This window comes from Erithacus rubecula (assembly GCF_903797595.1).
Source record: "Erithacus rubecula genome assembly, chromosome: 3".
In the NCBI taxonomy this organism is placed as follows: domain Eukaryota; kingdom Metazoa; phylum Chordata; class Aves; order Passeriformes; family Muscicapidae; genus Erithacus; species Erithacus rubecula.
Genome location: NC_136689.1, coordinates 130548572 through 130567684, shown reverse-complemented (window position 1 = coordinate 130567684; position 19113 = coordinate 130548572). Strand labels below are relative to the sequence as shown.

The 19113-nt window shown below is 36.4% G+C and overlaps 1 protein-coding gene across 1 annotated transcript in view; it reads left to right on the top strand.

Annotated features, from left to right (window-relative positions):
* ANGPT1 (angiopoietin 1) overlaps positions 1–19113 on the top strand; it is a 147746-nt gene that overhangs the window by 86296 nt on the left and 42337 nt on the right. The window contains exons 5-6 of the mRNA XM_079300957.1: positions 6337–6464; positions 11795–11896. Of these exons, the coding sequence (XP_079157083.1) occupies positions 6337–6464; positions 11795–11896 (230 nt within the window). The remainder of the gene's footprint in view (positions 1–6336; positions 6465–11794; positions 11897–19113) is intronic.

The window sequence follows — 19113 nt, the reverse complement described above, 5'->3', positions numbered from 1 at the left end:
ATAAGCAATTATTAAAGTAAAAGAAGGGAAACCAGAAGATGATGGTTGAAAGATGAAGTCTGATGAGGAAGCCCCATGGTTTCTGGGGCCCTGATGCTGGAGATGGGACACTGGAGAGGCAGGAGCAGAATTGTAACCTGGGATATCTAGTCTTGTAACTTCATTTGGGAATAATGGGGGCCTTGACAACACAGTTTTATACACCAGAATCTGCAAATTTATAATCTATAAACTTGAATATCGAGAAATAGTTCCCAGAACAGAAATATTTTATTGCAGTATGTCAAAATAAGCTTTCCAGGTTGCCAATGACCTGCTCTTTTTGTCAGATTCAGAGCAATGTCACAAAGAAATATTAGCTTGAAAAGCATTTTGGCAAATGCATATTTTGTTGAAAGGAAAATGCATGTCCAAACCCCAGTCCTAAACTTCCTTTCACCTCTCTAGTAAGCAAATATGAATATACAAGCATGCACCATTTGAGAAGACTGCTGGACTCCAAGACATACAGAAGCAGCTTTCATACTAATATACCCATTTTGTTTTGTTTTTTAAAGATTTTTAGACTTTATGAAGATGAAAATGAAACATAGAATTTATAAAGCAGGAAATAAACTTGACATTGGAGAACGTTTTAAATAAGGTGGTGATAGTTTGTCTTTTTAACAAATAGAATTGGGTAATAACTACCCATTTAAAACTTTTAGTTGACTAGCTAGATACACAAAAAGTTCCTGATATTTTATCAAGAATAAGTAACTGCAATATTTTGCTTCATTTCCTACTTCTCGATGGATTATAATTTTCTAATTATTTTTTGCATTGGTTGTATTGAGTGACAGTGGTACCTTTATCAATCCAGAAACATATTTTGTGGAAGAAAAACAATGTGTAATATACTTGAATGAAAATGTGCTTTGAAGTCCATTTTTAAAGGGTCCCAAGTGTGCTCTAGCATAGCTATCATTTCAGTTTGTAGTAGTTATCTGGAGAGCATAAGTGAAGTGAAATCAGCCTTCAGGTTTGTGCTTTTCCCTTTGGTTTGTGCATCATTTTCAACCAAGTGGTGTTGTCACAGGGTTGCCTTATTGCAGGCAATATTTGGTGTCACAGTCAGCTGTTAGGTTGCAGTTTAATGTTTGTTCTCAAGTGGAGGTTGGTACATGCAAGTCAAGGACACTGAAACAGCAGACCAGACCTCTGGCTGTAAGTCAATAAAAAACTGTAAGTCTTTGCATATTTTTCATCCCCAAAACAAAACAAAAAAATCTTCACGTTATTCTGTCATATCTGCTTGAGGTTGCTGCTGCTGAGTCAGGGAACATACATCTATATCTATATCTATCTATATCTATATCTATCTATATCTAATCTATATCTATATATATCTTATATCTATATCATCTATCTATATCTATATCATCTATATCTATATTTGCATGGACAGTGTTCCAGCCTCTTCACTGGGAAACATTTTGAGTAACATGCTATGGAAAACATTAACAAACTGTTCTGGATTTGATTCTTCCCAAGCCAGCACTGTTTGCCATCGAAACTGGAGTTTTGTTGATGCACAGCAGCTGCACCCAAATGGCTGGGAAAGAGGTCAGAGACACAGGGTCCCTACAGAAATGCAGGATTCCCCACAGTATGTCTGGAACAATGACAAGATCAAGGCAAAATTTATTTGCAGTCAGGATCTAGACAGAAACCAACATTTGGCAGTCCTTGTATGACCCTGTCCTTGAATGTAGCAGCTTTAGGTAAAAACCTTCAATTTACAGCCTTCTCCTTTTTGAATTTTTAGGAGCTGCTCAATAGGAGACATAAGTTTTACCTCAGATGCTTTTGATAGCAGAGCTAAAATCTAGGTCAATTATATATTCCAATAACATATGGAGAAAGACTTTTCAGTTCTGACTTCAAAAGCATGAATGATTTTTTTTAAGTGCCTCTTTGGTACTTCTATAAAAAAAATTAGATTTATGTAAATGGAACACTGAAACAATGAAAATATAATAATTCACTCAGACACTAAAGAAATCTCTGCATATCTGTCCAAATAAGTCACTACCATGCAGAAAAACAAACAGCTGTTTTTCATTTGTTGTTTGTATCACTAAAGGACATAAGAGGCTAGTGATTAACTCAGTCTCAACTGATTTCATAAACATAGCAGTTCAGAGCTCAAATAATTTAGGAAGTATGATTGTGATTTATTGATTCAGTCAACATAATGAACTGAATTTTAACATACTTTATTGCTTATAGACAAGCTGTGCTATTCACCAGATATCTGATGGAGATCTGAAAAGCAATGAGACAACTTAAATTTCTCAAAAACAACCAGAAATTTCAGTTCAAAAATATCAAATAGATTTAATTTTTTTTCCCTTGTTGAAATGAAATTAGGTATTTTTCATACACCTAGGAAAGACAAATATTGTATGCTTTCAATTTCATATTCCTAGAGGAGAATACTAGATAACTAAATATTTCAGAAGCTACTCGTTCTTAGTAGTCAGTTGGTATTTTTTTAAACCTGGGCAGAAAAGCAAACATCCTTCATTTGTGATAGCTGTTAGGAAATAAACTAACTAACTATTTATTTAATTTTACAACTGACAGCAGGAAAATGGTCTGGCTCTATACAGGGCACACATAACCATGAGTCCAATTTCCCTTACCATAGATTTGGGCTCAGCCCTGGTGCTGCACAGCCTATGGGTAACCATTGATTTTGGTCCCTGCCCATCCACAGGACCTGGACAGTTATGGGTGGCACCTGCTGTGCTGTTTGTACTCCAGACATCATCCGGGGCACTGAGGAAAAGGACCAGCTGAAGGACTGATAACTGAAAGAAATAATTCCCATCAAGTAGGGAAATAATTCCCATCAAGTAGGGAAAAACAGATAGCATAGCCCAAGGAGAAAGTTATTGGGCTCAAAATAACCCAGAAGGCTTTTGGAAGTGCAGTGAAAAAATTATTGTTGGTTCACCTTCTGTTCAGAAAAACAGGATTTTCCACACAGGCATCATTGCTTTAAAGGAGCATGACTTCATTACCAGCTTGTTCATCCAGAGAAAGCAATCAGCAAACCCTCCAGGGTTCCAAATCATGGCTAAGCATTCAGGTTTAAAGAATAATAATATTATTTTGCTTGATATACACTTACCTTTCTTCAGGTACATAAAACACTGTCATAAGCATTGTATTTGAAAACAGCTAAACTAACATTAAAAGTTTGTGTAAAGTCCATAACTTGAAGCTGACAAAGGAATTTAAAGGTTACATATTTGGTTTTAGAAGTAATTTATTAAAACTTTCTTATTTAAAAAAAAAATTATTTGCACATCTACCATATGTGAGCCAATATATCGTTCAGAGACTTTGCTTAATGTATAAAGGATTCAAGGTCTATGTAATGTTGTAGAAAAAAATAGTCTAGAGCTATATTACATAGAAGTAGTTTGGAAACTGTATGGAATATTAAGTTAGAAAAACAACAGCAAACCTTAGAGAAAACATATTTTATGCTAAAAGCCCATTACCAGTAACATTCCTGAGTATTAATTTTCTGTCAAGTTTGGGCTGTTCTTGCAAATTACAGTGTGATGTATTAAGAAAACCTAAACTTTAGCTAGTCATGCTTAATATACTGTGCTGCAATCTGTAATAGTGCAGGTCCTTGTGAAGGTTTTGCCAGATCCTGAGAGAGGCGTGAGAGGCACCCAAGGAAAGCCCTCTTCTCCTGGCTGCAGTGGAATAAAATCCCTGGTGTAAAAACTCCAAACAGGTGTTGGATTGCTTAGTTTTTAGAAAATTATACATGTGCTCTCTGTGTGATCTCAACTACTTCAGCTGAATGGTTCTAAGAGGAAAGATGGCCATATCTATGACATTTATCTGTCTTTTTCAACTTAATCTATCACACAAACATGCCTTTTATTTGGTTTCTTTTAGTTTTTAAGCATGAGAAGGTAATTTATTTCTAAGGATGATTCCTAGAGATCCAACTCTTTAAAAAATTACCAAAGCTATTTGTTCTGATATTAAAATCTTACCTTGTTTAAAATTTTAATGATATAAACTTTAGAATACTCTCATGATTTCTTTTGTCTAAGTTTCAATTACAAAGGACCAAAATTCAAATTTCCTTTATTGATTCTTAGTTATTTTCAAGTGGTTTTCAATGTACACATAACACTCATGTGAGAAGTAAGATAATCTCACTGCACACAGCCAATAAAATATAAGTGTTTTAAGACTGAAGGAAATGAGCAGTGCCTTTACACCACTAAATATGATTTTTAGACAGGAGAGACTGATGTCTACAGTTGAAACAACAGCACTAGAGAAATTCAGGCCAGAAAGAATGGATCTATTCTAAAGCCCTCTGAAATCAATGAGAGGCTTTTCTTTAACTCCTCTAGGCTTTGGCTCCAGCCCCAAGTAATTATTCAGGTTGGACTTGGGCCACAGATACTAACACCATCTGCTTACAGAAAGTACCATGAAGTCTTTGATTAACAAAACATCACGAGGGCCTCAGTTCTAGGTCTTATCTAAAAAGTAATTTTTGAGAGAGTGCACAATTGATGTGCACCTTGCTAAGGACCTCACTCCCTGCTATCTCACAGGGAAGTGTGTAATCTACAGCATTGCCAGCACTTACTTTTCCATATATGGCTAAGTTTCAAAGCCATTGATTTCCTAATCGAATTTCATATGCAAATATATAAATTAGGTTTTATTTTTGTTGATGGTCTTGAATAAAAATAATAAATATTAAGCAAATACATGTCAAGGGAGAAGTAAGGGATTTTTGTTTCTTAAAATAAAATTTTAAAATAATAGTGTAAATCACATAAAAGGAAAATAATAATATCATTTTTGTACAAAATTCCAACCTAGAGAGCAGTATAGCCTTACAGTTAGGATTTGATTTCTCACTATTTTTCTATTTTTGCCTTTTCACAGAATGACAGGTAAAATGTTGAACCCTTATTTACTCCAATTTCCCCATCTGTGAAATTGTAATAATTACAAGTGCTCTGGCAGGAATTTGCCATCCTAAAATGCTGCTTGGAGGTGTTCAAAGGGAAGATGGTGTTTCCAGCTGCACACCCTTGACATTATTCTCACCATCTATGCCCATGTGGTCCCACATGCTCTGCAAGGGCATTGCCTTGTTGCACATCAACATCAGTTTTGCAGCAGAGGCCACTTCACTCTTAGTGAATAAGACATAGTCCCTTTTGTGTCTATAACTCACACTTTCAAGCCAAAATGAAAAAGAAGTATCTGTCACCAGAGGATGAGTGTGTCTGGAAGATTTAAATATTGTATCCTTGTTGTAGGGATTAATGAAGTGCTGGCCTGAACCCTGCACATCACTTAAAGACATGTTTAAGAATCTGAGTAGATGGATGGATTTCTGGGAATACTGATGTGCTTAAAATATGTGTTGTTGGAATGAAATCATATCCTTCACTGTTGTGTGGGGTCATGCTACTTTTGTTTGTGAAAGTGAAGAACACTCTCAGATGTTACTCCTCCTACAGGGAATTTCCTGGTTGTTCAAGACTGAGATTCTCAACATTTTGCACTCCTGATTTCTCAGCCCAGGTCTGTCTGTAATGCACAGGATCAAGATCTGCCCTGGTGTTATAACATCAACTGTTTCTCTGTGCTGAGCCAAAAAGAATTCTATAAATATTGCCTCTAGACACCTGACTTCAGTAGCACTGTTTTTTTCTTTTATTGTATTTCACAACCTTTATGAATGTAGATATGAAGATAATTAAATTATTCTCTTCCAAAAAGTAAATTTAAGCAAGCAGCTGCCTTGCCCCCAGCTCCTGTACTGCCCAAAGCCATTACTTAATGAACAGCACAAACTCTCTCCTTCCAGCACTGATGTCTTATGTGAGCATCTGTGTCAGATCACAACACTGAACACATTTTCCACCTTCATGTGCCATCTCTGGGGCATTCTTTGGCAGCTTCCCAGGTAGGTCTTTAGCTGGAAGCCACAGCTGCAGTGGCACAGACCTTTGCACTCAGAACATGCTGTGTTACTCTCAGGGCAAAGAATGCCCTGTTCAGCTATTTTTATCATGATTTCTTCTGGTGCTTACTCTGCCATGTGTCTGAAAGCTTTGTACTTGTTCTTTACTAGAATTTGCCAAATGCATGAAAGGTGTAAGAAACACAGTACAATTATTTCTGTGTATTTTTGTAAGGGATGCAGTGTGCAAAAGTGGACTCCTAGATACAGAAATGCTTAAGACTGTTGATGTAACTTATATTATCATATTTTTTGTTTTGCAGTTTTACTAAAGAATGCAAAAAAGGAGGAAGAAAAGCCATTCAGAGACTGTGCAGATGTATACCAATCTGGTTTTAACAAGAGTGGGGTCTACACTATTTATATTAACAATGTGTCAGATCCTAAAAAGGTAAAGACTGGGTTTATTTTCTTGTTTGTTAATACCATATTGCTCTGAACTGAAAGGAGTGTTTTGAGCCTTTATTGAAATTACCATTCCACAAAATATTGTGGTATAAAAAGCTTGTCTTTATATTTAGTTTTTAATAAGCATAATAGACTGAGAAAATGATTAACTGTATTATTCCAGACATTCTTCTTTCCCACTGACAGAAAATCCTTCCTAAGTTCCAGTGTACACTCAATAGTTGATTCACTTCCTCCCACTTGGCAAGCTCAGTTGAATCAAACTATGGGTGCAAATAAATCTGCAATAAAATTTAGAAGTGAATTTGTAAAGTGTGATAATGAGGAAGCTGATCTAGGGGATTATCTGGTAGCATGAGGAAAGAAATAGGAGAATGAGTAGTTTTTAAAGATAAGGATTTTTTTAAAATTCTGCTTCTCTTGTAGGGGACAGGAAAAAGTGGTTTTGGCTGTAAAGAACACAACATGCTGAGCGCTAGCACTGCTTGAAATTATGAAGCATGTATAATCCCATCCTTCCCAAAAAAAGAAGCTTGGGAGGGTTTCTTTTTTATGCAAATGAAACATTAGTTTGTATAAGAGAGTATTTTTTGGCAAGGCTTTTGTTGCTAAGGTAGCTGAGTCAGCTGAGCCTAGGAACAGGAGAGGATAACTCAAACCCAGTTTATCCTTGGAGGAATGGTGGCTGTCCCTCTGACAGGGCACTGCTGGGAGCAGCCACCAAGAGTAAGGGCTGATTGCCTGGGAAATACAGTGGTGGCCATAAAGGCTGCCAGACAGGAGGGAAGGAGCCACTTCTGGCTGGTGAACTTATTCTTACTGCAGTAAAATGGTGACCCTGCAAGCAGAAAAAGACTGTAAAAAATATTACCAGTATTATTATTTACAATAATATCATGATCAGGTTAAGATATGCCAACCTTATTCCTAAGTGGAGTTTGGTATTACCAAAGGCCTTTGGAAGCCTGTAAGCATCAAGATGTTATAGTTTTGCAAGGAATTCCAGTTCATTAAGCCATGAGTAGAATTGGGGTGAGGCAGCTTTATGGGCCAAGATCAACATAATTCTGGTGAATGTGAATGGGAAAACAATTGACATGACATAAAAGGCAAATATCCCTGAAAACATTACTGAGCAGGACAAAAATAATAAAAGAAATTCTGTAGCTGGTGTTCCACTCAAAAAGAGATGTAACATTCACGTCCAAATCACATGAACCAATTGACAGTAGTTTTCTTAACTTTACCAAAGTTCATAAACTGTGACCAGAAGATGGACTTAAATTAAAAACAATGGTTACTTGAAAACACTGTGACACTGATGCTTCTGGTATATTTACCTCAAACTCACTGCATTGCCAGTATAAGGACAGTGACACAATGGAAGCCATCCTGTGTTTCCACTATATCCCTGATTAGAGATGCTGCTGCCAATCAACAGAGGTATCAAAACTCAGCTGCATTTGCATTATGTTTTCCTGGAGGGTTCCTGTTTTAGCAAGGAAAGGCAGGAGTGTGTGTTTTTGAGTGTTGAGGGCATTTCTCATCCACCCATTTCTGTCCTGCCCTAGCAATAGCACAGCAAGAGCTGATCCCAGACATGTTCATGACAGTCAAGTGAGGAGTGTGGTTGGTTTAACAGGTATTTTTTTAAACATGAAGGTCATTTAAACAAGCTGTAAGGCAGTGCTGTGCAGATAGCTGAACTAACTCCAGCTGAGACAGCTTCAAAATCCCATCACTGCAGCACTGTGCCAGGCCAGCACTAATTAGCCCAGAGGTAGCACCATGCAGACACAGCCAGATTGTTCTAATATTCTGATAGGACACAGAGTTGCTTGTTTAAAGCCAGCTTAGTTATCTGGACTACTACAATACAATGCACAGTTCTGACGTTTTTAGCAGCCCTAATATATTATTATCTTCTGTATTACTCACAGTCACAGGCAACTATCTCATTCATAACAATTTGATACATCAGGTTACAAAACACACCTTAATTTCAATTTATATTTTCTAGTGGTTACTTACTAGAATCCTGATATTCAGTGGAAAATACCTTTGTATATACACAAATATTACTCTCAGTTTTAGTGTTTTGTTGGTTTCACATTCATATATTCATCAAAAATTACCCTTCATTCTTACAGCTCCATACCATTTACATGCCTCATTTTTATATGCTCACATATGCTTTAGACTGCAATTTTTGTTTCTTGTTCCTAGCTTCAACAGTTCATTAATATAGTTCATCAGTCTTCAAACCCTCATCAAATATTGGTGTTTAATATCTGTTTGAAAGGATCTTAATAATATTCCATATTTTTATACAGATAGAGAAAAATATAGAATTAAACTATTCAGCTCATTAATTGGCTTACTGTGATGTGTGCATGTACAGTGTGGACAAGTGATTATTCCAAGTGAAAGAAAAGGCAGGAAGAATCACCTCAGTCCCCAGCATAGTCAGGGAATATGGCTGGGAATACAGGGAAGCAAGGCTTCTGATGAGCAAGGGAGCAGGGAAAGTGAGGCTGTCCCCATTTTGGGGTTGAAAGAGCCAAGTGACCTTTGGGAGCCAGAGCAGGCCAGGTGTGATTGGTCTGGCTGCAAACAGGAGCTCTGCACATGCCCTTGGTCAGTGTAGTGAGTCACCACTGTCTCCCCCAATGTCCTCACAAACCTGAATGTCACCAGCTCTCACTGGAAATGTAATGTTATCCACCACTGCTGGCCTCTGTGTGTCTGCATGGTCTGCAAAAGCAATTGCTGTGGCTGTGATCTTCACTCCTCCCCCTTTACTTCCTTCTTGTGGACTTCCCACTAAATTGGTGCTGATGAAAATATCTTGAGGAATTTTAACCCATTAAATGTAGGCTATCCCTCTGTACTGTGCAGACTGTCCTCCAACATGGTAGTCTATCAGGTTTTTTTGTTTCTGCATAGCAGAGACACATTCCCTGGATCTCAGAGGTCTGGTCTCCAGCTTGTTGCCCCATGGCAATGAAATAGACTTGTGGCCTTAGTGTACATGCACTTAAAATGCAATCTGTGAAAATTTCACATCTTCTTTTTACTTTAAAATTGAGTTTATATCTGAATTCTAATTACTCTAATTATTCTAAATAGTTTTTTATTCTAAATATTTTTTTTAATAATGTAGTCCATAAAGCTAAAATAAATAGAAATAATCCCGTATTTGCCTTTTAGGAGCTTGAGAATTTTTACCCATGCATTTAAGCAAGATATTTTCGATAGTCTTTTATTCTAAGTCAGGTTATTTTATTAATTATAAAATTAGAATCTATAACGCATACAAAATCACTCACTTTTTTTCATCCTTTTCTAATAGAGGGTTAAGTATCAGAGCACATTAATGAAATGGCTGAGTGCCTTGATCTTTTCTGAGACAGACAAGGCTGGAGCTGTGCACAGTAACATCTACAATCACCTTGGAACTCCTGTTAACATGGACAGGTGTTTGTGTCTACCACTGTGGAAAGTGCCAGACCACACAATGATGGCAAGTGAAAAATGTGCTGCTGGCAAATCTTTTCTTCACCCTGCAATTCTCTCTTTCAATTTGATATATTGTTCAGAAAACGTCAATCTTTTTATAGGTATTTCATTATATTGTAGTATGAAAATCCCAAAATTTGTGTGTGTCTATAAAATGAGTAATCTTAATACAGTCAAGGATTTAATGCTTTAAAAATTGGCAGTGGATTCATGGGAGTTTATAAGGAAAGTAAATCCATCTTTTAGAAATTCTCACCGTAAATCAGACTAAAGACATTAAATCCTGTAGATAAATGTTTTGACTCACAGTGGCTTCCCTAAAGAAGGAATAGGGCCAAAATATTTGTCTAGAAAATTGTGGGTTTTCTTGTGGTTACCCTGGATCAATTTCATGTTTGTCCTGATATTCTATTTCCTTCCTGTACTTTCACAGGGACTTCACTTGGCATGCCTGATGCAAATTAAAACAAAAACACTTGCATATTGTTACTATGACAGTTCTTATTAATAGAATGGCTTTTCCTGAGGGTAGAATATGGTACCCTAGTCAACTGCAGGACACATTTTTATTTAACTGTGTTGGATAGTAACCTCCAATTTGTCAAAGCAACATAAAGCTTTAAATTGCCAGCCAATGTTTAATGGATTGTCTCTTGATGATGTGAGTGCCAAAAGCTAAACTTCTTCAACACTCTTATATACTGACTTTTTACTTAAAGAGCAAATTCAGCTTTTAAAAGTACAGACAAAGAGAATTTGGAATAGTTGCAGATATGGCATTGATGAGTACAGGGGAATGAAATCAGGAAAATTTCCTTGAAGGAGTAGCCCTAAGCAACTTAGATCTTAAAATCAAGTGTGCTACAAAAACAGGAACAAAAATTATTACTGCTTGTCACATACCAAGAAAACAAATGCACAAGCAGTATTTTATTTTTTTCATAGTTTATCTTCTATATTTTTGGAAGGATAATGAGAAAGAGTGAAGTGAATAAAAGTTAATATCCATTTTAATTATTATACAGATTATTAAAGAGTGGTAACAGATTTCAGTTTACACAATATTCTAATATCAAAGGTCAACAAAATTGTCAAATTGTTTCATTATCCTTTATACACAGGTTATAATTTTCTTCATGCAATGGTGACAGGGTATGATCTTATATATTCAGTGTAGATCTGAACTTGTCTCACAGACCTCATCTCTTGAACCTGTTTCTATGTTCTCTGTCAGTATCAGGCAGCTTGCTCTGAGGTCACCTGTCCCATTTTGGGAACACTGTAGGTAATATACAGTTCAAAGGAAAACAGAATAACCTCATTTGTGCTACATTTCAGACTCCTAAAATGAGTGTTTTCTGTAAGAATTATCAAGATTCTCTCTGAGACCAAATGACACTGCTACTAGATATACAAAGCATTTTTATCACTGTAAGAATTACTCTCTGTTAGGAGGAAGGGAGTGGTTTCAGGGGCACTGCAGAGAAAACAGAGAAAAGAGCATGGAGGGAATGTGAAGGGGGAAGCTGAAGAAGCAGAGGGGATGATGGGGAGATGTTCTTGGTGATGTTCAGAAAGGAGACATTGCTGGGAGAATTGCACTAAACATAATGAGAATCTGGTTGTCATCAAATGTCTGAGGACATCATTGAGAGAACAGGGCATGAGTGCACAGAGAACACACTTCCATAATACTGTTATTCACAAACGCTTCCCTTCCCCATGATGCCAGAATTCCAATGCAAACTTGCTTTCTTTTTGTTTGTTTTTAAATTTTTTTTATTTGCTATGTAGGTCTTTTGCAATATGGAAATTGCTGGAGGAGGATGGACAGTTATACAACACCGAGAAGATGGAAGTCTGGATTTTCAGAAAAGCTGGAAAGAATACAAAATGGTAAGATGAAAAATGTGCAATAGCTGTACAATTTATATAGGTGCCAGCTTTCAAATATTACTTCCTACTGACCTAAATATATAATTCTTCCTATAGTGATGTGGTATGGTTCTGCAGTCTTTTATGAACTACCTTTCACCATGTCTGTTACTTTTGATAGTACTTTTTGCACAGTTAGTTGAGTATGATTTCCCCTTATTTAGGGTTTCTTTCAGACCAGTTACTGAAATTAAAATGAGATGAGGCCAGAACACTGTTGTCTATCTCTCTGAAGTTTTGACTTGATGTGATGTTAAGAGGTAAAAGGCACGTTATGTTTCTAAGGCAGGGATGTTTTCAGCTGAGAGGAACTCATTCAGAATTTGGAGCACCTCAGATAGGAATAAAAATTTTTATGCTGGGGTTTATCCCAAGTCATCCAGCACCTCTGCCAATCAAGTTAATGTTGATACTTCAAATTGGATTACAAGAAAATAAATAACTTAACAAATTAAAGATGACATTACATCAAGCAGGCTATTTTCCTTTTGCCAACTCAAAAAATTTTACTCCAATCCAAATAACTTCTATATTTTTTTTTCTTTCTCTGCCTAATCAAACTTTCTGATGGAGTTCCTTTCTCTGAGTCCCAGAGGATTGGCTTGGATTTCAATGACATTCCTAGGGAAGTTTTCAACACTGTGTTATCAGCCTGACAGAGGAAAGAATTTTTTACAGTTTTTGAAAAAAAAACCTGAAAAGAGAATTTTAAATGTTTAAAAATAAAAGCAAGTTCAGTTCAGTAAAAATTTCTATGGGAAAAAGTTCTATTGTAGAACTTACAATTTCAGAAACAAACATAATATCATATTATTGAACAAAAATCTAATTTTGGTTCTATTGATGCTTTATTTCTAATAATTTTATATTGCTTGAAAATATAAATAATCATTTGGGTCAGACTCCTGCTCCTGTGGATAACTTGAGGATGCAATCTACTTCATAATAGATATTAACTAACATGATATTAAAATGACAAAAATGTTTTTAATAGATTTACAAAATTATAAATTCCTTTTAGAGTTCATATTGATTTAATTTAGCAGAAAACTTGGAAACAGTTATACTCGATGTTTGTTCAGAATCAAATAAAATATAAACCACCAAATTACTTTTGGGGACTAAAATTTGAAGATTCTACCAGTATTATTAGTGAAGAAATTAGAATTTGCATATGTAACTTACATATGGGCTTTCTAAAATTTATACAAATCACATAAATTATTTTCTCAGCTTGTATCTCCTGAGATTTTCTTAGGCAGTGTAATAAATAAAGCCTTTGTAAATTTTCCCCTGTGGCCATTTTTTTATATAAATCCCTTCACTTAGTAATTTTCCTCCACATTTCCTTCACAATGGTGTGAATCTGTACAGGATTAGATTATCTTGGTTTTGTCTAATTCAAGCAGTATGAAATAATTTTGCTTTTCTTTAGGAATTATATAGTATTCTAAGGGACCATTTACTGCTACTAGGCAAAGAGAATCCCTTTTTTACTGACAGATTATCCTATATGTCATGAAACAAGATGGGATTCAGGCTTACTCTGCTTCTATGAACCATTTCACCCAAGTAACAATGTTAGGCTCCCTTCTCTGGTCATCACATAACTCCAAGTGTTGAATGTAGAATGGTAGAGGCTGATGAACTCTCTCTGTGTTACTGGGATGTCTGAAACATCTGAGCTTCAAGCCAATAGCACTCCTCACTTAATTCTTTGATTGTTCTGTTGAACCACACCCCCTCTCTTTCCTGACATCTGCCTGGTGTTTCTGCCAGTGGAGGCTGGGTAGTGTGGTGGGGAAATAAGGTGGCACTTAGGCTTATTTGGAGTAGTTGAATTTAAAGTGTGTGTTTTTTCAGCCCATAGTTCATATAGAGATTTCCACTTTTGTTAAGATATTCTTCTTGTGCTTGTATCTCATTGGGGTCCTAAAGCTAACAGAAATAATATCATAATATAATAACAGCAACCATGGGTCTCTGGGGCTTCATTTATTTTCAGTGCATTTAGTTCTTACTGGAAAGAAACTTGGAAAACTCTTGAAGTTTTCCAAACTTGCACTATAAGCAAGTACTGATTGCCAGCTTCTGAGCTGGACAGGAATTCAGGCCACCAGCCTGCACTAGTGCTAAAGCCCTCACATGTAAATGGCTGTTAGTGCTAGGAGGCCACTGCACACATGCTCTGACTCTACACAGACTCTTAGAGCATTTAAATTCTGTTCTAGACACCCATATAGTAAACAGGTTAAGTGAGAGATAGGGTAGCTATAAATCTTTTGAGTAGGAAATATACAACTCCATTCATACATAAATTCCCCCACAGTCAGCAACAGAGCAATAGTGGTTCCAACTTTCTCTCCTGGTATATTTTTTCTCCGCTTCCACTTGTATTCAGTCTCCACTTTGTAAAACAAATTAGCACTTTCTTTGGTATCTAAAATAATAGCTAATGAGTGCAAAAACTTTTCTGCAGATTCACTGTTATGCAAGATTGATGATGTACCTTCTTGCTTAGGGGCATGTATCCCCAATTTCCTTCAATTTTCTTGTTAGTCTTATGGTGTGCAGTGTAATTTTTACCTTTGCTTCTGAAAACTCATTTCTGACTAGGAAATCTCTTGGGCCAGCCATTTGAGTTTTGTGCATTCAATAGCAATTGGGATAAATTCTTAGAAAACCCCACAACCTCATCCTTCCATCTTTTCCTTGACAGTATCTACTACATTTGTTCCTTCATATTTTGCAATGAATTTCCTGTTATACTTTTTGTTGCTTATCAGAAAAAAAATTGAATTGGAATAACAAATAATTTCTTTAACAGCAGGTGAGATCACTCTGAAGCAAGTTTCAAGCATTTTTCATATTTTCTTGCCTGAGTAAATGTAAAACACTATTACGAATTTTGATCTCTAGAGAAGAATATCACTTAAAACCTATTACTTGCCATCTGCAAACCCAAGACTTTTTAGAAGGGGTTTTCTGCAAGCTTACTGTCCAAGAAAGAGTTTCTGGCATTTATCAGGCACTTATTAGCAATAATCAAATCTGAGTAAATGATTAGCTCATGTGCTAACTTGGCTGTGGAGACTTCTTGATCATTTTCCAGTTTTCAGTTCTTGGATGAATGCACCTTTCCCAGTAACTGTCTCCATTTTTGCCAAATTAGGTGATGGAATATTGGATTCCCTATTCTCCAGCCTTTTAACATGTCTAGTTTAATAATTCCCGTGAAATTCTCTGAGTTTATTCTACACTTGATAGCCCAACATTCACTTTGAGTTTCCTAGGGGCCTTCTTTGGGTTCAAGTCTATTGGGAGCTTCCTCAGACATTTAAAATAATTTTTCTTACTTTCTCTCATTTGAGAAAAACTCTCAATAGGTATTTGAATTGCATGCCTTAGCCAGCTCACAGCAATCCTTTCCCTAGCCAGCTTTTTTTCCTGCATGTCAGTATTTAATTGTACTCTATGCCTTAATTACCACTTTCCACTCTCTGATGAAAAAGACCCCTATCATTTCTTTTAATCACTCAAAATGTCATGAGCTAGATTAGGATCACTTGTACATGGTATACCCAAAGATGAATTTCTAAGCTTTATGGCAACCACCTCCTACCTTCCTGACCAGCAGCTGCTTTTTCTTTTGGCTTCTTTGAGGCAAGAATGACGTTCAGCGCTAAATTCCACATTCCTTTAATTTCATGTTCCTGATTAATATCTAAGAGTCCAACAACAGTTCAGTGCTTAAAACAAGTCTGCTGCCAATTGTTTCAGAAGTCATCAGTAGCATTTATGTGGGCCTGAAGAGCAAATCTACAAAACCACTTCCATTTCTGTTGCAGTTTCTTTCTCTTTTCTCCTTAAAGCTGTTGGGTCAAATTGGTGATATCTCCATAGTGCCGACATGGTGTGACACTGGAGCAGGATAATTTGTGTTCTTCTGTGATTTACATTCTCCACACACTGAGGGCCAGACCACAGAGGTAGTCACCAGAACTTTCTGGGGGATGCAATTCTACATTGTGTTATCTAGAATGGCCTGACTTTCCTGTGAGCCTCCGAAAATTTAAGGTTTTATAACAAATCTGGAGATCTGGGTCTTCTGCTTACTTAAAAGACAGCCGAGCACATCTTTGGACTCTAAGTCTCTGATTTCCTTCCAGACACGATGGTTTTTACACATTTTTATATACTTCCTACAGTTCCCCTCTGTGAGATAGTTCTAGTTTGGACAGAGGTCCTACCTATTTCCTGGAAGACCTTCTTTGTGACAGTAGGGCTGCTGCTCACCCCATGTTTTCATCTTGCTAGTCTTTGCAAGTCCAACAAGCCTGAATTATACATAAGAGCTACCATTCCAACAAAGACTTTATTCTCAGTGCCTTTTTCAGTTCATTCTGAACACTTCCAGATGTTACTTCCATTTGATGTTTTATTTGCAAACTGTTCAGCTCCTGTTTTAGAATATGGCCTCCTAATTCCTTTTATGGTCTCCACCTGTTGAAAGCCTTTAAACCTGAAAATTTTAATTTCTTTTGTGCAAGTTTCTGTTCAAATTTCAAGTTCTGTTATAATTCTCCCTGCCCACCTTTCTTGTCTTTAACATTTCTTCTTTTTTCCATATTGTTTCAGTAGTAATGTTAACTTGCACATTTTTCTCATTCAAAATAATGAATGAGAAACCATTTATATTGTATTTGTCTTGAACAAAGAGACAAAAACTCAAGCTGATGTTGTTTCCTCTTGGAGCCTTCAGTAATGATGGATAGTTCTCTGTTGTACTTGTATCCATTTACAAATAGTATTCAGGTTATATTTTATCCCCAAATACTTGAAGAATCAAACAACTACAGACAGAGCTCCAACCCCTTTCAATAATTAGAGCATTATGCTCATTACTTTCTTTTTCAAGTGATACAATGATTGCATAAAAATGCATAAAGCACCTTGTAGAATTGCTTGTGTAAGCTTATTGATTCTACTTCCACTATCTTAGTGCAAAATAATTTCAGATGTGGGTGGGATTTTAAACAAAAAATACATAAACCATATGACTTGGCTGAAGAGAAGGCTCTTGACAGAAAAAAATTTGCGCATAATTTCAAAGGCCATACTGTGGGAACAGTATGTTTCATAATTCTCAGTTTTTCAAAGCTAGATATTATGAATGAATTTTCATTCCTTTTTCAGAATTATAATTATTTAAGGTATAATATGCATTGTTATTGTCATGAAATCTTCACACTTCTTGCATTAATAGATCTATCCCTGTGTCCTCTAAATGAGGACTCAAATATGTCTCATGTCAAAAGATCCTCATCCCTAAATTTTAGAGTAGTAGTAGTAGCAGTTTTGATCTGACTCAAATAATATTCACGGATAATTCCCAAGCAGTGACAGGCGATGGGCCACTCTCCAATGGCAGCTGGAATGGGGCCACTTTGATATTAGATCCCAGACAGTTTCACTGTTAGCACAGGAAATCTTCAGGGCAGTTTTCACAGATTCTTCTTCCCCCTGTATCTTAGTGAAACACTTGTGAGGGAAAGAATTACTGGTTCAAAGAACCTGAGTAAGCATTTTATAGATAATCTTGGAATAGGAAATGAAGCCAAAAAATTCTGGAAGGAAGAAAGCCTTCATAAAGCTGTCTGTACAAGATCTATCTACCTAGTTACTAGCTGGAGATGAATCCCATAATTTTTTCAGCAGAGATGACTTTGTGTTTTTAACCTGTCAGTAGTGTGAAGCAGCTTATAAAGTGCCTTGTAATACCAACATGGTCCTTCTGCAAAATGAAGGATTTGAGAACAGGACTGACCTGTGAGAAAAGCAAAAGCTAGAGAATGTATGACCTTGGAGAAGACAGAAGTTAGGTTCCTGTAGTGTAAACTAATCAGACAGGTTGGGAGTAGTGGTGGTCTTGAAATAATATGTTGAATGAATGACTTATAGATGTGAGTTATGATTACAGGGGGATAAAAAAGGCACACTCAAGATGTGAATAATTTTGTAACATATAGTGACAAATTCATTACTTATGATAGTATGCTTCAAAGTCATAAATTTCTTACATCTGAAACGAAACAATTTTCGTCAAGGGACTGGGATAGATGACATGGAAGTAATTTGTTTCTTTCACACATTTACCAAGTAAGTTGGATATAAGGAAATGATTTTTGGTGACTGGAATGTGTATTAAGATATTGTGTGAGTAACGCCTTTGACAGAGACCCACCCTTCTGTGATAAAGAATGGCATGTCATGCTGGTTTAATAAAATGTCCCTTCTGACTGCAACAGTTACTCAGATAATTGTTATTTTCATCAGTGCTGTGAAAAGAGGCAGAATTTTCTCTGCCTCTCCCGAGATCTAAATCCATTATGTCCAGTAGAGATAGACATGATATTGAAGTGGTAAGAGACCATGTTTCATTCTATGAAAACTTGTTCATGAAACTCTTCTGGTCCTGACCAAGGCTTAATCTGTAGTCTAAGCTTCCATGGATTTATGTAAGGGAGCAAGAATGAAACAATATTTGTCTCAGAGAGGGTTGGATCACTATATTCGGCACCAGGGATGCTACTACAAAAGGAAGCATCCTCTTTATTTTGGAGAATATTTTTGGATGTGAAATTAAACACAATTTTGTGTTAGAGCACAGTTGTGTTTTAAATGTCCTATACTCAGCACAGCCTTTCCTAATCAAACATTACTGGATAACATCAGTTTCAAGAGCTGTGTTGACACATGGATATGTACTTGTGCCTCCTTTGCCACCAGTGCTTCAATTTAACAGCATTAATTTATATTGGTAAGACTCATGTGACATTCCAAAGACTGTTATTTAATAAATTTTATATAATGATATCAAGATTTAGCTTAATTATGCAAACAGCCTCTAGAAGAGCACCATGAGAACTACTAAAGTCATTTAAAACTGTTCTAATCACAAGATGAAGATGCTTTATTAGAAGAGCCAGGTGAGATTCTGTGAGGCTGCTTTTAAAATCTCTGACTTGAAAATATAGTAGAATTGTAGCAGAGGTCTTCCCAAACAGCATTTGTGTGCTCTCATGGTGGAACAGCATTTCTCTTCAAGGAGGAGCATCTTCTGTGTGATCTGCCCCATTTGGACCTTACTGGAACAGCTCTTCACTTTATGTCAAATT